This window comes from Dermacentor albipictus, unplaced genomic scaffold, assembly GCF_038994185.2.
Source record: "Dermacentor albipictus isolate Rhodes 1998 colony unplaced genomic scaffold, USDA_Dalb.pri_finalv2 scaffold_13, whole genome shotgun sequence".
In the NCBI taxonomy this organism is placed as follows: domain Eukaryota; kingdom Metazoa; phylum Arthropoda; class Arachnida; order Ixodida; family Ixodidae; genus Dermacentor; species Dermacentor albipictus.
The window spans coordinates 1170141-1194865 of NW_027225567.1; the positions used below are offsets into that span (position 1 = coordinate 1170141).

At 47.8% G+C, this 24725-nt stretch overlaps 1 protein-coding gene across 2 annotated transcripts in view; it reads left to right on the forward strand.

The window, feature by feature from the left end:
* LOC139051641 (frequenin-2-like) overlaps positions 1-24725 on the forward strand; it is a 411489-nt gene that overhangs the window by 367830 nt on the left and 18934 nt on the right. For both annotated transcript variants that reach the window (XM_070528587.1, XM_070528586.1), the window contains exon 6: positions 20073-20161. In XM_070528587.1, coding sequence (XP_070384688.1) covers positions 20073-20161 — 89 coding nt within the window. The remainder of the gene's footprint in view (positions 1-20072; positions 20162-24725) is intronic.

Genomic DNA, 24725 nt, shown 5'->3' on the forward strand with positions numbered 1-24725 from the left:
TTCCGCGACTGTCGTGTCTTTAGTCATGATTGTAATAGCATCCCGAGTGAGACCATCTGCATCTACTACTACTGCCGTAAAGGCTTTCTTTCCTCTGACCCACGCAGCATCTACAAATGCCGCATGTTCTCTGTCGTGTTCTATCTCTTGCAGGAGAGCTTTGGCCCTTGCCTTTCGTCTTTCCAGGTTGTGCACTGGGTGCATATTTCTGGGGAAAGGAGTCGTCTTGATTATATCTCTTATGCTATCTTTTAGTTCTACTGTGCCTTCACCTGAAATTTTGGATTCGGTTGGGCACCATCCTACCTCTTCTAGTATTGCTCTACCTGGCCTTGTTCCAGAGAGCCTCTCTCTGTGGGCAATTTGCTGAGCTTCAATTATCTCGTCTATTGTGTTGTGGAGCCCCAGTTTCATTAATTTGTTATCCGGGGTGTTAATCGGTAGCCCCACTGTTGTTTTGACAAGCCTTTTAATTAATCTGTTCAACTTGTTTAGCTCTGTCTGTGTCCAAATGAGCATCCCAGCTACATATGAGAAGTGGCACAAGGCGAAAGCGTGGACCAGTCTCATGGCGCTCTCCTCTCCCAGCCCTCTTTGTCTGTTAGTGATTCTCCTTAGCAGTCTTATTACCTCCACAGTCTTGCTTGTGATGTGTCGTATTGTTCTTCCATTTGGCCCATTTGCCTCCAGGAATAACCCTAAGACTCTTATGGATTCTACTTGCTTAATAGATTTGCCTGCCTTCGTGGTTAGTACTAACCGGGGTTCTTCTTCGGGAACGTATCCCCTCGGTTTTCTACCACTTCTTCTGTTCTTGAGTACAAGGAGTTCAGACTTACTAGCAGAGCATTTGAGTCCCATGTCTTCTAAAATAGACTCTACCTCATAAATGCTCTTCTGAAGTCTGCTTTCCGCATGTCCCATACTTCCTTCAGCGGTCCATATCGTCACATCGTCTGCATAAATGGTAAAGTGAATGCCCTCTATCCTTTTTAGTCCCTTTGCCACTTTTGACATGGCCAGGTTGAAAAGCATAGGTGACAAGACCGACCCTTGTGGCGTCCCTCTGTCACCGAGATCCATCTTCTTTGATATAATATCCCCGAATCTAAGATGAGCTGAACGATTGCCAAGAAAGGCTTTAATCACTTCATAGAGTTTTCTCCCCAATCCCAGTTCGGAAATCACTTCAAGTATTGCTCTATGCTTAATTCTGTCAAAAGCTTTTTCGACATCCAACCCCAAGAGAGCTCGAGTGTTTGTTGGTTTAGCCAATAGCAGTTGATGTTTGATTAACAACATGGCATCTTGTGTGGACAAGCCTGATCTGAAACCAATCAGATTGTACGGTAGGATGTCATTGTCCTCCACATATTTCGTTAGCCTGTTCAATATGACATGCTCCATTGTCTTCCCTAGACATGATGTTAAAGAAATTGGCCTCAGATTATCCAAGTTGAGTTGCTTGCCCGGCTTTGGTATTAAGATAGTACTGGCCGTCCTCCATTCTTCTGGATATACCCCATCTTTCCATAGGTCATTAATGTATGTGGTCAGATATTTTATTGATTCGTCGTCCAAATTCTTAAGCAATCTGTTAGAGATTCCATCCGGGCCAGCTGCTGACCTACTATTCAGATCATACAGTGCCGTGCGTACCTCACTTTCGGTGAATTCCTGATCCATATATTTGCATTCTAACCCTAAGTAATCGGGATAACTCACATCCTGATCTTTCCTGAGAGGCAAGTATTTAGTAGCCAGTCGCTCCATTATGCTCTCTGCGCTTGCAGTCTGACTTTCCTGGTGTACCAGTTTCGCCACTGCCGTGCGTCTATTCGATTTAGTGCCTTTTTCGTTGAGCAGATGCCTGAGCAGACTCCAATTGCCTCCACGTTTTATCCTTCCGTCTACACAATTACAAACCTCATCCCATTTTTGTTTCTGCAAGTATCGTGCGTGTTCCTCTATATTCTTACTGAGCTCAGCAATTCGCTTCCTAAGTCTCCTGTTTAAGCGTTGTGATTTCCATCTTTGTAAAATCGATTGCTTGGCTTCGATCAAATGCGCCAATCTACTATCAATTTGTTCGACCTCTTCCTCTGTCTCTATAGCCTTAGTTGCTGCATTCAAGTCGTCCCTAAGCTGAGCTACCCACTCTTGTAGTCTGATGCGCCCCTTTCTATCTGTGTCTGCTCTGTCTTTTCTGATTTTTCTAAAGTGATCCCAGTCTATGTAAGTGAAATGCTTTACATCCACCCCCGTCGTTTCTACCATTATGTGTAGTATGTAATGGTCGCTTCCTAGGTCCGTGCCAGAGTTTATCCAGTCTGCCCTGGGTAAGTTATAAGTAAAGGATAAGTCCGGGGTAGTGTCCCTACACGTGGAACTGCCACACCTGGTAGGAAAGGCTGGGTCCGTGATAAGACAAAGGCCTAAATCTGTGGCGAGATGCCAGATTCCATCCCCTTTCTTACTACTCCAGCGGTAACCCCAAGATTGGTGTGGGGCGTTGAAATCCCCTCCTATTATGAGTGGCGCAGTTCTGGCTACCCTCATGGTCTTATTAAAGATGGCTCTGAAGCTCTGTCTCATCTCTCTGGGACTGCTATATATGTTGAGGCAGAACAAGCTTTGCGCTTTACCTCTGTGCCGTTTTAGGACCAATTCTATAAATATGTATTCAATTTTACTCGCCCCTAATTTTAGATCGTGCTCTATGTAAGGAATTTTCTTGTCAATTAGGGTGGCAATTCCTCTGCCTGGTTCTTTGCCTTTGCAGACCGAGTTGAAGCCGGACAGCCCGATCTCCTCCGCTAGAGTTTCCTGCAACATTATTAATTTTGGCCTATTTTCAACCGTTTTGATTATCTGTGCTAGTGACGCTCTTTTTTGCTGAAATCCTCTGCAGTTCCACTGCCACACAATAAGTCTATTTCTGTTATCCATTATTATTGTCGTTGCCTCCTGACTTGCTACCCCCTGTCACTGTTCGCTTGACTGTACCACCTGCCGCTCCTGGGGGTGTTCTTGCGCTTTCGGCTTCCAAGGGCATATATTCTTCATCTTCTCCTTGGGCCTCTAGCTTTTTCAACCTTTTCTCGGCTATTAACTTCCACTTCCATGTTTTATCCACCTTAAGGTTAACGCTGTCTACCGTGTCCTTTAGGTCCCTAATCGCATTCCTAATCTCCTCCAGAACCGAGCACATCGATTCTGCCTCCGGAACTACAGCTCTCTTTTTGGGCGCCGGTGTGTCTTCTTCCTGGCTGTTCCTTATACACACCGGCTTAGCTACTGCCACACTGTCGCTTTCTGTCCTCAACCCTTTTTTCATTTCCTGAATCTGCTGCTTAAGTTCTTCATTTGCTTTCTTTATTGATATAACCTCTCTGATCAGCTGTTCTACTCTGGCATCATTACTCTGTTCCTGCGAGGCTAGCGCACCTGTGACTTTCACAGTACCTTTGACTTTCTCGGCCCAGGTCGCTCCTGGCTCCTTTTTCTTGTTTATCTTCAGCTCCTGCTCCTCGAAGCGCACCTGCGCCTCCCGAGACCTGGAACGGTTTCTTCCCCTCGATGTTGAGCGCTGTCTTGATCTTGATGTGCTTCTCGAGCGTGAGCGCCTTCCGGCGCCTGGAGGGGTTTCCTTTGTAGGTTGGGCCGATTCCATCTCTGTCTCCACTTTGGAGCGTTGTCTTCTTCTTACTCTTACTATATATGGTATTTGGTACCGCTGCTTGCACGCCCTGTCACCTGTGGGGTGATCTTCACCGCAGAACTTGCATTTGGGAGAGCAGATATGAGCCTCCCCTGGGTCTTGCATACCACATCCCCTGCACTGCACAACATCAGGTGTTGGACAAACGTCTGATCTGTGTCCGATTCTTCCACATGCGTAACATACGTCAAATTGCTTCCTGTACAGATAGCACCTCACGAGGGTTGACCCATATTTGATGAAGTTGGGCACCCTGAATCCGTCGAAAAGGACAATAACCGATCCCGTAGCTTTGATACGTTGTGCAGCCAACGCTGTTGGGTTGTATTCATGCACAATCTTTTTCGTGATCACACTCTGACTGTCATTGAGGTTCACTCTTCTAATAACCCCCTTGCACGTAGAGTGGGGGGCTGTTTCATAAGCGCTCACTTCATATTCTGCCTCCATGATCGTAATGGACTTGATTCTCACATACCTTTCAGCATGAGAGGAGTCCGGTGTACTAACCACCACAATAGTCTGTGTGAAGTTGGGGCCGACGATGTCTTCCCTCGCTTGATCTGCTGTAAGTCCGGCTGCCTCGACGATCGCTTCTCCAATAGCTGTGCTGACCTTGTTCAGGTTGAGGCCTCCCCGAGGCCTAACGATGATTTTCCTGTGCTCCTCCGGCAGTTGCGGCATTCTTGACGCCTTCACAATCCGGCGCTTGAGCTTGTCGGCCCCGGATGCACCTTTGTTGGCGATCTCCTTTCCTTGTGATTCTCGGAACAAATTGGCGGCTCCACCAGCTGCCCAGGTCTTTTTCGCAGATCGCGATCTTCGGTTGGTGACCACCTGCCAACCCATTCTTTCCTCGCCGTCTTCTGTCTCCGAGGAGGGTTCGTCGTCCATGCGCATATCGAACATGCCGGCTTGGCGGGCTCGCGAGACCTACGTGGCGTTAGGCCCAGCGTGGCGCCCACGCGCGATGCACAGAAAAGAGGCTGTAGAAGTCCAAAAAATGCTGGCCCGCCTTGTCCAAAGGTATCCACCGATTCGGGTTAGCCTCACGAATCCGATGATAAGCTTCAATGCGTGGTCCTGCCAAAAGTGCCTGCAGAATCATTCAAAAAGACGGAGCCGATGCGGGGCACATCCGCTTTCTTCTGCTTCTTCTTCTTCCCTCCGCATCTATCGAGTGGCAAAAAAGCAAATCACCTTCTCAATGGCTCATACCTCCGTGAGGAAGGAAAAAGCGCAATGGCTCATACCCTTGTAAGGCTGAGGCTACAAGCGCTCAGCAAAGTGAAGCCAACAGTGCATGTATTCGTTGAAATCACCCACACAACACACCGAACAGCATACGTTTGAAGTTCCTGCTGAGAGGAAAGAACGTAAAGTCGAAGAGCCGCGTCGTTGGCGCGAGTCTGACCCCGCTATATGAGCGTGCGAAGCCGCAGCTAAGCGTCGAAAAGGAGCTGAAGCCGAACTGCGAAAGCAGCAATGCGACGATGCGAGATGGCGCATTACCAACTGTGCAGCAGACTTTCGCCTTAACGTGTTACGCGAGCGTAACGTGCTGCCGAACTTTTCATCAAACAGCGGTCTTTGGACTCTTTGTACTTTAATTCATTTATTAATGTGGTTATGTAGTGGGTATAGGGTCCAATTAAGATAGCTGGCCAGAGTAAGGTATCCGTACAGCGAGAACTTATTTTTGAGGTATGAGAAAAAGGAGAAACCGATCTCCGTTACCGCGTGTACTCGACGTAAGTAGCAGCGCAGCTGTCGGGCGCGATATTTTAAATTTATTTTCACCTTAAAGGCCCTGAGGCATTACATAAGGAAGGGCTTTAATCCTTGCAACAATGTCAGAACCAATGAACAGAACAGCAAAAGAAAAACAACAGCAAACAAAAACAAGCCAGAAGCAATTGCGAAAAAGGGAAACATCGTATTGGAGTAAGGTTGAGTAGGATCGGTAAGTAAGCAGTGTGGTTAATTGACGCTTTGCGGAACGATTTACGGCCAGTGCATGGTACGATGTTTTCTGGGAGGCTGTTCCAATGGGTTATTGCGCAAGGGAAGAATGACGTGTTCATGGCCTAAGATCTGGCGATAATGCGTGCTATGGGACGACTGTGGCTTAAGCGGGGAGATGTACATGAGGGGGGATTTAACAGGGAATGCCTGGAGTGCGGATGGTAATAAAAGGTGTTAGGCAAGTAGAGACGAGAGATTATCCGGCGGCAGGCAAGTGATGGCAGTTCAAGTGTACGTTTTCGTTCGGTTATGCTGGTCTCACGAGAGTAATTGGAGGTTATAAACCGAGTAGCGCGATCTTGTATTGCTGCGCAGATAACATATGATGGGAAGGCTGCCAGATAGATGACGCATATTCCAACTGCCGACGTATTAAGGTTAGATATGCTAGCTTCTTTATTTGAGGTGATGTGGTTTTCAGGTTACGTTTTAGATATGCAGGAGTACGTGAAGCATTAGAACAGATCGTGTCAATATGCGTTGACCATGGTAGTGTCGATGTGACGTGAACGTCGACGTATTTGTAACACAGGGCATGATTGACAGGAGCAAAATCCTTTGTGTAGGTGTGACTGGCTAAGCTCTAGTTGCGGGTGAATGACAGAGCTTTGCACTCTGCACAAGGTTAAGTGGCACGAACAATTTCTCTCACCATACTGCGATAGAATCGAAGTCCCGTTGGAGTGCGGTGTCATTCGGGCCTTTGATAGGGGAATATATGACACAGTCGCCCGCGAAAAGACGTAATTTATTCTTAATATTTGCAGGATAGGTCATTGATGTAGATGAGAAAATGTAAACGCGATAAACCAGCGCCTTGTGGCACACACGATGTTACGCTGCTAAGGGATGAATTATAGTTATTTGTAGAGGTAAACTGTGCACGCCCTTTTAAGAAGTGTTCGAGGCAGGAAAACAAGCTTTGTGGGATAACTATAGACGCGAGTTTTTGAAGTAGGTGATTGTGGGAAACGCGATCGAAAGCTTTCATGTAATCCTAGAAGATAGCATCAGTCTGCAAATGGAGATCCATGAATTGCAGAATGTCATGAGCGAACTCGCCGAGTTGGGTCTCGCATGAAAACAGTTTTCTGGAGCGGTGCTGGCGAGGGTAAAAGTAGTTGATAGATTCCAGGTGAGCCATTAGGTTGGATGAGATGATGCGCCCTAGCAGTTCAAAAGGAATGCCAGTCAATGTGTCAATATTCGATCAGATTAGTCAATATGTCGATCTCGCTGAAGCCTCACTGCGGAAGCAACAAAACCCAGTTTTTGCACATGGAACCCTCCACTCATTCTACGGCCCCCGCCAGCTCCCTCAATCCTACCAGAGACAACAAAGCCTGCATAGTGGAAGCCACTGAAAAGGCGTCGAGTGTTTGCGTGGGGCACCTCGCCTCCCTCGGGACGTTTTCTCGCCCCCCCCCCCTTTTTCCCCCAATTGGGTTCGGTTCCCTAAATGACCCCAATCAATAAACGCTAGCGCGTAGCTCTTTCACACAGCCGCGGGTACGCGAGCGCCGCGAAAGATAAGCAAGTCCCGGACGGCATTCCACGCGCGGGCCGCTCATTATCAGCGCCCCTGTTGGCACAGCTCGCTAGCGCGCGAGCATTAACGCCGTACGGTTACATTTCCTTCCGGAGAGCGGAGCCGCGACGCTGCTGCGCGTGCGCCGTGAGGTGCCCGCGCGCTTCGCGACTAGTAGTACAGTGTGCACAGTGCGCCGGCGAGGCCCGGAGGCGCATTAAATAAGCATGCGATCGACGGAGGCGGCGGCAGAGAGGCAGATACATAGTTTGCCTCGGGCATTAGGCGCCTTGATCCTTTCGGGCAGCACGTACGTGATATGGTAATGCATGGTAATGCGGCTCAGGCGCCTGCTTTTCCTCCTCATCCCTCCCGCTCCCCCCTTGCCAATCTTACTCTTTATCTTTTCTGTCTTTCCGTTTCTTTCGCCTGCCTTTCTGGCCGCGTTATTATAGACACTTCCTCCGCTGGAGAACAATAATCAGAGCTGCGTCTGTTCCTTTGTTTGGGGAGTGAGTCGCGAATCGCGTGGTTCACTGCCATCATTGCACGAGTAGGGCACGAATGGTTGGTGGTCGGGCCGGGGCGATGGATTGGCGCCGTCGCTCGGCCTGACTTCCCGCCAGTATCACGTTTTATCTGGCGCATGTCGTTAAGCGCGCATATATACCTCCCGTGTTTCTGCTCCATGGGCGAGGCAGTGCACTTCTATTCGCCTTATCGCGACCCGCGACTCGGTTCCTCCGTGCTGGTCTGTCTTCTTCAAGGAACTCTGGGACGCGTAAAGCCCTATTGTTATCCCGCCTCTGCTTGTATACACGGGAAGTAACTTGTCTGTATGCTGTCTTTAGCTCTATTCACCAGTAGCGATATTTTATTTTACACAACTTTCGTGTGACGCGTATATCAGACCAATGTCAAATTAACTACGGAGGCGTGCTACCTTCTTACTAGGATATATAGAGAGCAAAATTTTGTACTCATCTAAGCAAACGACTTGAAATAGAACTTAAGTGTATAGTTATGAAGACACGATACACTCTTATAAAGTTGCTCAGGGCTCATTCCATGCCAGCTGACCCAGCCTTGACACAAACATTTCTGACTAAAAAAAAAGGCGGCTTTTCAGAACAACACGTTTTCTCACAATATATGTTTTTTTTTTCGAGAAGCATTTGCACCGGCGTTAGCACCATCAGAACTTTGTCTAAGTGTAAAACTATGCGTGGAAGAAAAGCGTTGCCGAAAGCCCAGTTCCTTCATCCCGAGGGCAATACTTATTTTCTTTGGAGAATGGTCGCTGATCATGCACTTAGTATAGCTTAGGCAATTGTCGGTGTTCCTTCGCTTCATTACGCTCTTCAATATAATACAAACGGTCCATTTTCCAGAAATTTTCTCGAGCAAACCCTATGACAAATCGGTGATAACGAAAGGCCTCGCATTGAAAGCCTACATTTTATACCAACTACTGTTGCAATCCTGGTGCGAGCTTTGTGAAAATCGTGCGCAGGCGAAGTGTGCCCCCTCGGGTTAAATACCATTCAACTTTCTCAATTGAACGGAAAGCTACTAGAGATGATCTTTTGTGCTCAAAAGTTAAGAATGATTTATTCCAGTTGCCGAACATTGAAAGCAAGCCAGAGCGGCAGCATGGATGTAGATTCCGTGAATGAGGCAGTATAAGAAACGCACGCGCGTTTTACTACCACACAGGCAAAAAAATGAAACAAGCGTAATTGAACTACACGTTGGCCGTCGCTCTCCGCGTTTGGTTTATCGCATATAGCGCGCCACAATACGGGATCAACGCCGGTGTAGGGTCCATTAGGGAGCTAATAGCTGGCCTAGCTTATGCACATGCGATTCTATGAGGCCTTGTGTAGAAAAAAAAGAAAAAAAATGGAATTTGGCAAGCATCACATGGTAATAACGTTCATCATAAAACAGGCAGTCCTATATGTTGTAAAATATGCGGGCGTACATGAGTGCATGAAGACGGCAATTTTCTCCGTCTTTCGTTTCACATATTATTCCTCCGGTATTTTCTAAACGTTAGGAAATTGGTTTTTCTAACACGGACGTTCCCTCGGTGTAACTGAAAACGAAATATGTCCCTTTCGCGACAGCATGCAAGGAATGCATGGAGTATCTGCCAATGCTGAGGGAGAAGTTATGTTTACTTTCTTTACCATCCTCTATTATCATTCGTGTGCAGCTTCACCACCGACGCAAGTGTAGCAGACGTATTTGACATGCGCAAATCAATTATGGTCTTTATTTCTGAGAAACCAAAAAAAAGCACACTTCGCCGGCCTAATGTAGGGATTCGTGTCGCTCGATTCTATTCCTTTCTTATCAGCCACCATTCGCGGCTGGCTAATCCCATTACTAAAGCGGGCGAGGCGTCGCGACGTGGATTGACATTGGCACAGAATCGTGACGCTATATCCGCCCTGCTCACCGGCCCAGTAGCCACTCAGAGCAGGGCTATGTATATCGAGTGACCTATTTTAATGGAGGGAGATATTTAGAAGTAAGATTTAACACATGCGATCGTGCATCCTTCACCTTTCATTCTTTCAACACGGCGGACACTCTAGATGGGGGAGCGGGCGTCACAATCTGCTTGGTAATGGACTGAGATTGAATACTCACCTTTTGATTATTGGTTTTAACGCCAACATTGAAATAGGAGCATTGCTCGGGGACGGCGCAAGAAGCAAAAGTAATTTAGCCGATTTTGAACAAGCCAAGATACTTTCCAAAATTTTGCGATTAGGGAATATGAATCCAGGACCAACGCCTTACTGTGGAGGCATCTATACCACCTGAGTTAACCAAGAGGCTACAAGATCGCAGAGCTAGGCTAAATTAATCAACTCCAAGCACTGGTACACTGAATATGGCAAATCAGTTCTGCGGAAGCCCGCAAGCTGGATGAAGCTTTATGAAAGGGGGAAAAAACTGGACATCCACCCGTTTTGCAGCACGAAGCTGTACAAAGAATGATGATGATGAAGAAGCAACATTTACTGGGCCCGAAATAAATCGGTGGTGCACGCAGGCACCAGACGGGGTGGTTACCTAGTTACGGGACCCATATGTTTCCAGCAGTTCCTGGCCCCTGTCCGTCAGTACGAGCTGAATCGGTAGGGTGGGGCTGGATAACAAGGTCTCCCATCGCTCAAGGGGTTGGGGATTGGGGGTGTTGGTGGGAAGGGGCGGAGGGGGGGTTTTGAGTTCTGTGCACTCTGCCAAGACGTGCGGCAGGGTGCCCTTTTCTCTTCCGCAAAAAGGACAGAGCATATCGTATTCCGCAGGGTACATGCGGTTCTTGAGTACGGGATGCGCAAGCGATCCCGCCTGCGCTCGACGCAGGATCGTCTGTTGTTGCCTGGTGAGTTTGGGGTGTGGTTCTAGCAGTCTGCACCTTTCCTCTCGGTACATCCGGGTAATGTCCCGAAAGCTGGTAACCGGGTGCGGTAGCTCTTCCGGCTCGTGCTCGGCCCGGATTGACATTTCTCGGGCATGGTAGTCGGCGATGGTGTTGCCTGCTACCTGCGAGTGAGCCGGGACCCACACGAGCTCTATGGCTCTTCCCGAAGGCTTGTGCTTGGCTAGAATGGCTCGGGCCGCGGAGGAGATTACCCCCCTGCGGAAGCTTCTGCAGGCTGTCTTTGAGTCGGTGACTACGGTGTCCACGCTCGGTTGTGCGAGTGTGAGGGCCACGGCCGCTTCTTCGGCAACTGCGGGGTCTGTTGTCTTCTGGGATGCGCTGACGATCAGCCTGTCTTTTGATGTAACCACCACCGCTGCACGGTCACTGTGTTTTCGGAGCGAGGCGTCCGCGTAGAGGACCCTGGGGTTGTCTTCCAACCTTCGTGCTAGGGCTTTGGCTCACGCGGTGCGCCTCTCGTCGTCCTTGCCCGGCGTCATGCTCCGGGGAAGAGGTTTTGTCTGAATGATCGTTTTCCACTCTTCCGTAAGGGCCGTCTTTATGGGTACTGGCTCGATCTGCCATCCTATTTTGCGTAGGATGGCTCGTCCGTGTTCCGTGTGACTGGGTCGGATTCTCTGATTAGAGAGGTGGGCTTCGATGAGCTCCTCCACCGTGCTGTTGGCGCCCATGTCTAGCAGTTTTTGAGTGGACGAGTAAATGTGCATGCCCAGTGCTTGTTTCGTTGCCTTACAAAGCATTGTGTTTAGGGTGTCCCTATTCGCCTTCGTCAGCTGGAGATACGGGGTGGAGTAGGTAACCTGCGACACGACGAACGCGCGTACCAGGCGCATGGCATCGTCCTTTTTAACGCCTCGGTTTCTGTTAGATACCCTCCGAATCATACCAAGTATCTGTTCGGTTGAAGTCTTGATCTTTGTGATGGCGGATTGTACCTTCCCGTCGCTCTGATGTAGTAGGCCGAGAATCCTAATCTGCTGTGTTGGCTTGATGGTCGTTCCGGCGATGGTGATAATCACGTTCGGCGGCAGCTCCTTCTTGGATTTTCCTGGTTGGATCATGAGCAGCTCTGATTTCTAGGGAGCGCAGCTCAGCCCGCACGACTTTGCGTACTCGTGCACGGTCGTTGCCGCCCACTGCAAGACTTCCTCCATCCAGGCATCGGATCCGGCTCGGGCCGTCCACACCGTAATATCGTCGGCGTAGAAGGCGTGATCAACGCCTTCAAATTGCTTGAGTAGATCGGGCAGGGGCAGCAGGGCCAGATTGACGAGCAGGGGCGACAAGATCGATCCCTGAGTGGTGCCCCTATCGCTGAGTTCGACAGGGTCCGACTTCACCTCCCCTATTCTGATGGTCATTGTTCGGTTTGATAGAAAATCTTTTATGTAGCCAAATGTCTTTCGGCCACACCGGGTTTTGTTTAGATTCTGCAATACGCTCGCATGGGACACGTTGTCAAACGCTACCTTCAGGTCGAGAGCGAGTATCCTGCGGGGTAAGTGCCTCGTTGCCGGCTTGACGACCAGTTCGTGGAGTTGGATCATCACGTCTTGGGTGCTGAGATGTTGCCTGAAGCCGTACATCGTCTCTGGCATTTGATCCGTTTCTTCGAGGTGCTTGTGCAGCGGGCGAAGGACCATGCGCTCCATCACCTCCCCCACGCAGGCTGTGAGAAAGATGGGCCGCATGTTCTCTATCGTGAGGGCCTTGCCGGGCTTTGTAATGAAGCGGACCTCGGCGTCCTTCCATTCCTTCGGCAACTGCGAGCTCTCCCAGGCTTCGTTAATGTGCTTCTAGGAGGCCGCTGGCCGATGTACCGCACTTGTTACCGAGTAATTTGTAAGTTATGGCATCCCTGCCGGGTGCCCTTCTCTTGTTACTGTCATCTATCGCTGTCCACAGTTCCGTCATGGTAAACGGCCGGTCCAGTTCTTCGTTGTCGGGTCCTTCGTACCTCTCGGGCACCGGGTACTGGACCTTCTCGTTCTTTAAGTACTTTGCCTTCAGGTCTTCCAGGAGCCTGTGGCCGTCTCCCTTGTACGTGTTCAATACTTTGGTGAGGCTGCGATTGGTCGCAGTTTTGCTACTCAGCGGGTCGATCAGATGCCTCAAGAGACACCACGTCTTCCACGTCGAGAACTTGCCCGGTAGGCCGTCGCAGGTCTTCAGCCAATGTTTCTTACATAGTTTGGCCACGTGCTCGGTGATCTGTTTCTTCAAGACTGCTATGCGCTTGGCCAGCTTTCTGTTGTGTCTCTGACGTTTCCACCACCGCGTTAACGAGTGTCGGTCCGCCCACATGTGGGTCAGTCTGGGCTTCACGTACGGTGTCTGCGATGTCATTGCGATTTCTTGGGTAAATTTATCGAGGGCCTTCTTCTGGTCTCTCGCCCATTCGATGTAGGTCCTCTGTGTTTCAGCTTGTCCCGATTCTTCCTCGGACGCCTCTTCTTGGTCTTGGGTAAACTTTCTCATCTTGTCCCAATCCGTGATCCGCGCCGTCCCCAGCACAGCCCGATATCGGGAGCCTCGGATGGTGATGCCGATCACGCTGTGGTCAGACCTCAGGTCCACTTCTGCGCTTCTCCAGGAGACGTCTAGCGTGCCTGATAACCACGACAGGTCTGGCGTGTTGTCCCTCGCGGCACTGTTGCCTCTTCTGGTGGTTACGTCCTGCTCATTCAGGAGCGCCATCTCGTGATCCTCCATTGCTTTGGCCAATACTTTTCCTCGCTTGGACTGAAACATATAGCCCCACGTTGTGTAAGGGGCGTTAAAGTCGCCGAGGATCAAGAGCGGTCTGGTCCCCGCCAACCCTTTCGCCTGGCTCACGATGCGCACAAATTTGTACTGCCGTTGTGACGGCTGGCAGTACGCGCTCATTAGAAATAAATTGCCCGAGCTGCCAATTTCTCTTGCATGAATTTCGATCAGCGTGTGCTCGCACCCACCCTGCGCCATGACATATTGAGTTGCCGCCACGTTGCTGCGGATGAGCACCGCCGTTCCTCTCTCCGTGGGGTCAGTGTAAGTGACGTACCCCGGGAGTCTTGGTTTCCCGTTTGTTTCTTGTAAAGCAATTACAGCAGTCATGGAGGCATTACGGAATCAGTGTGTAGACGAGCCGTATGTAAAAATACTGAAAGATATCTATAGCGGCTCCACAGCCACCGTAGTCCTCCATAAAGCAAGCAACAAAATTCCAATAAAGAAAGGCATCAGGCAGGGAGATACGATCTCTCTAATGCTATTCACAGCGTGTTTACAGGAGGTATTCAGAGACCTGGATTGGGAAGAAATGGGGATAAAAGTTAATTGAGAATACATTACTAACTTACGATTCGCTGATGATATTGCCTTGCTTAGTAACTCAGGGGATCAACTGCAATGCATGCTCACTGACCTGGAGAGGCAAAGCAGAAGAGTGGGTCTAAAAATTAATCTGCAGAAAACTAAAGTAATGTTTAACAGTCTCGGAAGAGAACAGCAACTTACAATCGGCAGCGAGGCACTGGAAGTCATAAGGGAATACATCTACTTAGGGCAGGTAGTGACTACGGATCCGGACCATGAGACGGAAATAATCAGAAGAATAAGAATGGGCTGGGGTGCGTTTGGCAGGCATTCTCAGATCATGAACAGCAGGTTGCCATTATCCCTCAAGAGAAAAGTGTATAATAGCTTTGTCTTACCAGTACTCACCTACGGGGCAGAAACCTGGAGGCTTACGAAAAGGGTTCTGCTCAAATTGAGGACGACGCAACGAGCTATGAAAAGAAGAATGATAGGTGTAACGTTAAGGAATAAGAAAAAAGCAGATTGGGTGAGGGAACAAACGCGAGTTAATGACATCTTAGTTGAAATCAAGAAAAAGAAATGGGCATGGGCAGGACATGTAATGGGGAGGGAAGATAACCGATGGTCATTAAGGGTTATGGACTGGATTCTAAGGGAAGGGAAGCGTAGCAGGGGACGGCAGAAAGTTAGGTGGGCGGATGAGATTAAGAAGTTTGCAGGGACGGCATGGCCACAATTAGTACATGACCGGGGTTGTTGGAGAAATATGGGAGAGGCCTTTGCCCTGCAGTGGGCGTAACCAGGCTGATGATGATGATGATGATGAATTACATCGGGCTTGTTTTCTTGCCCGTCAATGTGTAATAATAGTTCCGCTTATTTGTTGCGTATCCCGCGTCAGTTCCACTGGTAAATTACGGTGGTATCTCCCCGGTTTTCTTCTTGTGCTTCTTAATTGGCTTCTGCATTATCCTTTCCGGATGTCTCGAGTCGATTGCGCCTTTTCGCAATCGCGCCTTTGATTTTTGCGGACCGCTCCTTTTTCGGGTACGCGAAGCGGTTCCTCACCGATGTTCAGGCTACTTTTGGCGCTAGGCGCTTGTGCTTCACCGATCGCATCTGAGGCCTTTCATTAATTTGGTAAATTGCGGCCAAAATGGCTGTCAGCTCTCCTTCTCGGGGGATCTGTGTCGTTGCCGTGGTCGCGGTCTCTGCGGTCGTCGCTTCCTCTCCGCTCGCGGGGCTCATTTCGGCGTCCATCGCCTCTTGATTACTTGATGCACGTTGCGTAACCCCAGCCTCTCCTGCCACCCGCTCTAGGTGTGGCGAAGGGGGGTCCCTCCGCGGCAACCTGCGCAAGCCTGCGGCGTTGTTTGCAGCCGTGCTGTTCTTTTGGGGGCTAGCATTTGCCGAACTGCCGTTATTCGCCAACGCTTCGATCTTATTCATAAGCGCCCATATTGCGGGGTTCTGCTCCTGAATTTGAGCGTTTTGGCGCTCTATGATCCTCTTAAGTTCTAACACTTCGCTACTGTCCTTTTGCGGATTCGCAAAGAAAACTCATGCGGGTCTCGCAGAAACAAAATTTGGGGTTTACTGTGTCCCACTGCTTTGAGTTGACGAATAATTCGCCGTAGCTCTGCGGTGTATTTCTTTCGCGTAATATTGGAAATTGAGTCTGGTGGGTCTATATACACAGAAACGTCCCAAATAATAAGCCTATTTGAAGCTCATTATAAAGATCTTATCACTGCAGTTAAGCCTCAGAATGGATACGAAGAAAAAGCTGATCAGTTTGTTTCGCTTCTGCCACACTTAGAAAAAGATGATCGACTCAGCGTTGATGGGCCAATAAGTAGAGAAGAAATTAATTTTGCGTTCAAAACGCTGCAGAAGAACAAGACGCCTGGCCCTGATGGCCTTAGTGCTGAATTTTATATAAAATTTCAGGAATGACTGTGTCCTTTTCTTGAGCAGCCCTTCGAGGAAGCCTATCAATATGGCGAGCTTCCTCCATCTTTCTATCAAGGCCACACTACCTTAATACCAAAGAGCACTGATGAAGTAATAAAGAGGGTAAACGGATATATAGGCCGATATCGTTATGTAAAGTCTATTACAAAATATTTGCAAAAGTACTGACAAATAGATTGCAGACAGTCATTACTAAATTAGTAGGTGATCATCAAACATGCGGAATTCGAGGCCGCTCTATACAGACAGATGTTCATATCGCACGTTCAGTCCTTGAGTGCATAGAGGGTAGTACGGATCAAGTAGCTCTTCTCCAGATTGACCTCGCCAAAGTCCTTGATAAGGTTCAACACGAATTTTGGTTCCAACTACTGCGACATCTTATGTTAGGGGAGTGTGAGTGAATGAAAAACTTTATCAGCTTTAGATTCGTTGGTCTTCTGCGGTCTTCAGATGGAATCGTCCATCTTCTAGCACAACGGTAGGTTGCCCTTGGTCCAGGGCTCCGCTGGATGCTGCTGCCAGTTGTGCTTGCCGAATCAGACCTTCTTGGTCGACCTGGCGATCGCTGGAGAGCACTCCCTCCCATTGCTCTGCACTCGGGTTTGGTATAACGGGTACCACGCCTATCTTCTGGCACGTCCACGTTATGTGATACAGCGTGGGTGTTTCGTGGCACCAGGGGCATTTGTCATTGTATTGTGTGGGATAAATTTTGCTTAGTACGTTTAGGTTCGGGTACGAGCCCGTTTGTAGCTGCCTCCACGCGACAGAGTCCTCTCTGCTAAGGGAGTTGTGCGGTGGTGGATACCGCTTTCTGCAGCCCTTGTAGTAATTTAGTATCGCCGAATAGTCTTGGGGTACAGGTTCGGTCTCCTCGAGGTCGCCTACGTTGGATGCTCGGTAATAAGTGTACCCTCGAGCTATCCTGTCCGCCTCTTGGTTCCCTGCCACTCCCATGTGTCCCGGCGGTGTTCACGGTGTTCACGAAAGTTGTCTGCCAAACCGTATATACCACCTGTGTAATGAGCATTTACGCAGCTTTAGCGCAGAATTTTGAAAAAACTAAATGTACTAATACTTTAACATTAAACGTATTATATGTATTTCTAGTACGTCTGAGTGCATCTGGTTTAATTTACCGACCTCACTCATATAGTAACGTTGACATTTACTTCCAGGGCACTAGAAGGTAATATAACCGAACAGTGCAATTCGACGCCTCATAAAATTATCTGCGCAAAGCACGAAAAAAAAAAATGACTGGCTTGACCTCGCCAGTTATTTTTTTTCCTTTCTTTTTTATAGCCATCAGAAGTACTGAGTCACAAACCAATGAAAGCACTTGAATCCTTCCTTGAAGACACTGGAATAGGTGACAAATATTCATTCTACCGAATAGCATGCAATTATATCATTCATTCTACCAAAACAAATTCCCATTTATCTGCAGACGTTTTTTTTTCAATGAGAGATTTTCGACAGAAACATTTACTCCTCAAACTGTTACATGTTTTGCCTAAAGCAAGCTTTTATCGACTTAATTTTTTAAACATTATTATTAACAAAGTGAAGAGGGCAGCCGTCGCGAGCAAACGGTGACAGCTCCTCCATATATTTTCATCTCAGTTAATAAGAATATTTTTTTTTCCTGTCGTAAATTATTTCACATTTCTCATGATCACTTTTCTGTCTTTATTAATGGCATCCGCCGACTATTCATTAATGATTGATCGCCAAACGCCAGCACAAGTGCAGTTTCTCCATTTCAATCGTATTACAAAAAAAAAAAACTTTCGGGAGCACCCTGCGGTAGGCGAACATTATTCGCGAGCCACGTAGCGCTTGGCTACGCTTTTCGGTATAAAATGGAAAAGACGTTAGTTACGCCTCGTAAATTTCTTGTCGTCCTGTTGTAGCGGCTTACCGAATCTTTAATTTCTGAGTTGCGACGTTCGCGTACATCGTTTTTTTTTTCAGTAGATAGCGCGTCCGTATGAAGCAGCCGAAAAAGAGAAAAAAGGAATATGCCTTTTACTCCATGGCGGCTTTCCTATTACACGCGCCAAGCAGCAAAAGCTGAAGAGAAAACAGGCGTCATAAAAATATACTGTATTTTTATGATGCCTCAGAAACGTTACCTCAAGTTGTAACATGTTTCTAAGTGCTTCTTTGTGCGTTTAATATTTTAGCTCCTTCCCTTCTCCCCTCCCCAATCAACCCCTCCCACCTCCTGCCTTCTACACGCACTGCACCCTAAACTTATGCATATGCCTGTGTAATTTAGCGAATGTAGTTTCGCTCTTACTAGAAAATTTGATAGTGCCACAAAATGAGCACTTCGTCTGCATGCCTCTCTGCAATAAGCGGTCCGCACTTCCATTATTTAAATGGGAAAACCACTTTGAAGGCATTCCTCGTCGAAATACTCGTAGAAACCTGTCAGGCCTAGTATACTCAGTATAATGCGTGGAAGCTCGGATAATGTGTGGAAGCTCAATGGCGTGCAGCAGTGGTGCTTATGGAGACGCTTTACCGGGCTGAAGTTAAGAGGAAGCTTTAGCTCGGGCCAAACTCCGACGCGGCCTATTCAAATACATGTAAAACGCAAAAACGTTTTTATGAGATAACTGCTTGACCGATTTTGATGAAATTTGTTGCATTTGAAAGAGAAAGTTAAATTCTAGTGACTGTTGGAAGCAGAATTTCGATTTAGGGCATGAATTTTCTTAAAACGATTTTCAAATATTTGACTGTTTGAAAAAAATAGAAGCATCAAGTTTACAAATTCATAGCTCTGCATCAAGAACTGATATCGCGGTTCTGTAAACGGCATCCATTAGATCATTCAAAGCGGACGAATACAATAGGTCATTTTACATCTTACGTGAATTTGTTACGTTGGTTACAACGGTTTTGCAAAAGTTGTATTTCCCTATCATTAAATTTTTGTTATATTCATGTGTAACATAAAAATTTTGTCCGCTTTACATGTACTATTAGATGCGATTCACATAATTGTATTATGCTATTTAGTGGTTGAGTTACAGAGTTGTAAACTTGATAGTTTCATTTTTTGAAAATTTTGGATTTTTGCCAATTTTTAATAAAAAATTGACAACCTAAGTAAAAAATTCGAAACCAACAGTCACTATATTTTACGTTTGTGCTTTAAATGCAACAAACCTCGTCAAATTTGATGCACTGGTTGCCGAGAAAAACGAATTCTCCTTTTACATGTATTTAGATAGGAGCACTCGAGCTAAAGCTTCCTCTTAATCGATAATCGAAACCTTCAGCTTTTTTACTCTTCAAAAAAAAAAAAATTGTGCGAAGTGGGATAGTGATTGATTGCACGCAATTATACATCACCGTTATGGACTTTGCAAAAAAAAAAGATATATTTCGTCTCATCTACTCGGTTAAATACAATGCGTGTACTCGTAGAATTTTATCCTTTTCTGTTTAATAATATCTGCTGCGACATAATGATGAGCTTGTCCTCCTTGTACTCGTACCTCGCACGTACGTACGAGGTACGAGGTACGTAAACGAGGTACGAGGTACGTAAACGTACCTCGTACGTTGCAACTACACCAAGGTATATTCTCTATAACTGCGACTTGTGATAATCTAAATTACATTGGTCACTCAATGTGATTTAACGATAAATGCAGATATTCCAACTTTAGGCGTGCGAGGGGAGATAACTCTCCCTTTACTTCTTCGTCAATGGCTTCACAAAATTGCAGGAGATAACTGCTGCACCAACCTCTAGGTAGTGTTCGCGCCGCCGGGTATAACAGACGTAGACGTTCCAGTAAATGTACGCCGTCGCCTACTTTTCTGTCCTAACTGTAGAGACTATGGTCTACGAATTCTATCAATGGTCATGGTCATCTCCAGCGAATTTACTTCCCGGGAGGAGTTGTTCTTGGTGTTCTATGAGCGGAGTTCACCGTAGCTATTAAACAGTACTCTCGCAGCGGTGCTTTCCGAAGTCACTTTTCCTTTTGTAATGTCTCACTCTTTCTCTTGTCTCCCTCCCCCATACCATCGCGCAGGGGCCTTCAAACTGTACGACGTCGACAACGATGGATTCATCACAAGAGACGAGATGTACAACATCGTAGATGCCATCTATCAGATGCTGGTAAGGGAGGGGCGACCGCCTCTAGGAGGCGCTCCTTATCCTTTCTTCGCGGCAACCCTGGGCAGCCGTCGTTAGTCGTCGTCGCGGAGAGCCGCCGCTCATTTGATTCGCGCAACAAATGCGCCATCGTTAATCAGAAGTTGACGTCGTCGCCGCCGCCTCTACCACCACCGGTGGCCCCCTAATAGCGGTCGTCCGGTGGTAGTCGCGGTGTTCCCGTGCAGTGGACGCAGACTGACAGGCGTTTGCGTTTCGCCCTGCCTTCTATGTACAAAAGACACCGGGAAGGTCACCCCGACTGTGTGCCTTCGGAGGTCAGACGTGACCGTGGCTGGCTCAATGGGCTTTTTCATTTCAGTGTTGTATCATGGCTAAGAAATGCGTGGATAACCCGAGAAGGCAGAACGAAGTTGCTGCAGATTGTTGCCCCTGGTTTAGCGATGAGTGAAGTTCGGCGTATCTTGTTTTCTTCTTTATTTTGTTTGGTACAAACTGTTGCTACCGCTAGCGCTATATGGCGACTTGAAACGTGCGATTTTGCCATCTATTTCCATTTAGTTAAGCGTTCACGAAGCGCTGCTGATAGACCAAAGGATAGAAAAGTGGGCGTCATTTTTATAAAAACCTAATATGACACGCCAGCTAATTAAGGAAATAATTGCTAGGGACGTAGCTGTAGCGAGGGTTATTATGGAGCTCCAAAGCGTTCAGCATTGCGTAGAAAAGGCGCCCTTTTCATTTGTACGTTGCGCAATTGTCAGAAACACCAGAAGTGGCTGCTTGTCTTATACGGATAACTGACAATGGCACAAGCTTTACTAAAAATTGAATCCTTCTTGAGAGAATATCTATTGTCTTCTACGCTGAATACTACAGCCTACCGCCGGAAAGTTTCACTAATCACCAAGCTCGAAGAAAGCGGGCGTAAACGTTCTGCCAATAAAACTACTAAAGGAAACTACTTATCAGTCGCTAAGGATGCGGCCGAACCAAAAACCGCGAAAATTGTGCCGTTCAAGCCGGCGAAGACCGACACCGTCGCGTTTACTTGGTCCAGTACGTGAAAAGTCCAAGATGCTCTGCCGATGGAAAAGGCCCGTAGTTACTGAGCACGAGACTGCCAGACGAGATTCCGAGTGCAAGACGCAGGAAAAGAGTTGAGCTCTGCCCACTCTGTATAGGCGTGGGCAGTGCTCGACCTCTTCTTGCGGCAACCGGCAAGAACTCCGAATAATCGGCATCGCTTCCAGCGTCACTCCTCTAGACGCAGCGGTGAACGTGCCCAGGTGCGAAAGAGCATGCAGAAAATTTCGGCTCACGTCCTGCCGCCGTAGTGGCGCACGCAAGCAAGCAGGGAGACGCCATCGACCGTCACTCCATGCAGAGCTTCAGAGTGCAGCCGCGGCGGGAACAAGAATCAGAGCACAAGAGCCGCCAGCATCGGCGTACCAAAAAAGAGCTGCGCCTACTGCAGCGCTATGACACGCGCATGAGTCGACATGCATGCTTGCACGGATCATGAAAACTTATACACAACGTGTTAGCTCCTCGCCTTTCCGAGGCTTCGTTATTCTCTTGTTCTGTTTACGTTGTTCTTTTTCTCACGATTTCCTACTCATCGGGTATTAAATGACGTCCGCTAATGCGTAAATTCTGCGGTTTGATGTGCCAAAACTGCACAGTGAGCTATTGGGATGCTGTTACGGAGAGCTCTGAGGTTATTTTCATCACTTGCAGTACTTTAACGCGCGCGCACCTAAAGCATGGTCAAGAGTCGAACTATGCAGCGACACAACATGCATAGCCGCTAAGCCACCATAACCGAGTCACTATAGCGTAAGCTTGGATAATGGTTGGTACGAACGAAGAGTGAACAACGCAAGATACATAATGACGAGAAAGGACCACACCGCATTGCTGTGGTGCCAATGTTACTTGTTCACTGTGATCACTTTCTGCCGTCATGCTTCATGTAGCACTTGAATGCGAACGTATCAAGGGGAGGTGAACCAATCGGAGCACGAAAATTTGTCTGACGCAGGCCCTTACGAAGCCTACTTTTGCAAAAAAGTTATCCCGCAAGAAGTTTTTTACCACTAGGTGCCAGCGATCTGATCTAATAAGGTTCAACCGCGCGTTCACTGTCGTGCTCTCGTGGCAATGCGTCTCTTACCGAAAGCGGTTGCAAATGAACGTGGTCTGAGGGATTGGGATCCAGGGAGACTGCGTGTGCGGGCTTACGGTAGCGTGCTGCGAAGTCTATATTTCATCTCTTGCCAGAAACGACCCTCTCACTTCCGGCCGCGGCTTGGTCCTGTGATTGGCGTTCCGTCTACTCGCCTCCTGTACACACACTCCTGGTTTAAAATAAATCTTTCACATGAATGAATTACTTATAATGAATGACCCATATACATGCTGCCCAGAGAATGGGCTGGCCATCGTTTGAGTTATGCCGCCGTCGTCGACGTTATCGTGTGTCGTGTTCAGGTGACATTCAAGATTTGTGCGTAGCGAATTACATGTAATTATTTAACTTTTTCAGTAATTGTGTTATTGATTGATTACTCTTTTTAGGTAAGGCCCACTGTAATTGAATTACTTTTTTCAGTAACCAATCAGATGTAATCATGGAGTTTCATACAAAAATCACTAGAGGGACCTCTGGCGCTGTTGTCTATGGGTGCCGCACTGGGAGCGGTTGAGCCAGCATAGGAATTATGGCAAATACATCGATCTGCCTAAACTTCGTCCGTCTGGCTTCAAACGGCTTCGTGACTTTGTAAGCTCGTCATTTTCAACAAGGTACTGCGCAATAGATAATTAAATAAACGTTATTAAAATTGTCCCATGGCAGGATTCGAGCAGGGGACCTCTGGCACAGACGCCCTATATTGAAGCCATTACGCCACGGACGCATGCATTGATAAGCGACATATAACGCCCTTATGAATTTATCGCGGGCAAGCCAGTACAATGGCGCGTTTCGATTTGACCACCTCGACAAACTGAATCGCTACAATTAGCAACGATAGTGCGTGTTCGCAGTGTCTTCTGCACTTAGAAAAGCATAGATTGCTCTGAAATTTACGACAAGGAAAGGATACAACGCGTAATAAACGACTCCACCAGAACGTCTGAATCCACAAGCACGAAGGTCAGACAAATCTATGTACTTCCCATCATTCCCATGGTAGCCGAACGATTGCAGCGCCAGAATACCCTCTAGTATGTTGTAGGACACTCTATGCATGTAACCAGTTGTTTATTGACGCGAGAAGCCCTTGAATTCGGCAACCACAGCAGAACGCCCGCTTCTGTGCCACGCAGCAGCCTCGCGGATGCGCATGTTTGGACAAGCAAACCTGTGCGCTAAATTCATTTTTCATTGGAACGCTCGACCACACGTTAGCCGACGATTTTAAGCGGCGCTGCTATGGCTCAATATCGATGGCCACTGCGGACATTGATGCCATGAAATCACCTGCGCACGATTTTTTCGGCCTTTCATCGGCCATACCGAGAGCAGCGAATACGGCGGCTGACGTGCTATTGCACAGTGGCCTGCTCACATTTGTTTTATCGAGCACCTTCTGTGTCACTGCACATCCTTTTGGACACAATGACATACTTTACAAGCGAAACTCAATCTGCTAGAGAATAAGTGCCCTCAGAAGAAAAGTTCTTTGCACCATGGCCTATGCATGTTTGCATGCAGAAGACCACAAAAGCTCCTCTGCGTTTCTTGATGGACACTGGGTTGTATGAACACTCGTGACAGTCGAGACTGATTATTACGATTGGCATTCGTGACTGTGAATCACTGACTATTATTTTTCTTTCCTCTCCATCTTTTCTTCCCTTTTCTCTCGCCAAGAGTAGGGTAGCCAACCGGGCACGGCCTTGGTTAACTTCCTTTCGTTTCTCTCTCTCTCTCTGTCTCGGGAAAAAGATAAGGCGTGCCGACACGGACACAACAGAAAGAGAACCAGACAACCCCAAAGCTGACTGCCAACTGATGGGCTCACTGTGGCGGAAAAGAAAGTGGACACAAAACTTAACTGCGCATGTTCGCGTATGGTAGCGCCACCTAGATAAGTTTTATCTACTTTCTTTTCCACGTCAGTGCGCCCTTCTGTTGATAGTCGGCGTTTGTGCTGTCTCTGTTCTCTTGTGTCCGCGGCTGCACGCCGTATCTCCTTTCACGATAAATATTTAACAACTAGCTCAATTTTCTGCACTTCTCACCTTTTTCTTGACCACGCAGCCCTGTTACTATAAGGAGATGACGCGAACAGCTTCCGCGATATCCGCCGCCGACGACAGTGCCCGCCGTGTTTGTCAGAAGTATATACCGACGATACGTCCCATTATATACGCTGGCGAAGAAAATACGAGTCGGCGTAGCGCACCGCGCGGGAACGGGCGCACGCCGCGCATCCGCGTGTTCCACGTAGGCAAGGCTTCAACTACCGCCATAATATTTCGTCCGAACGACTTCGGCGAAATACAACTGCAGTATTAAACTGTTCAAAGGCTATCAGTTAGATGTAAGGCATGCATT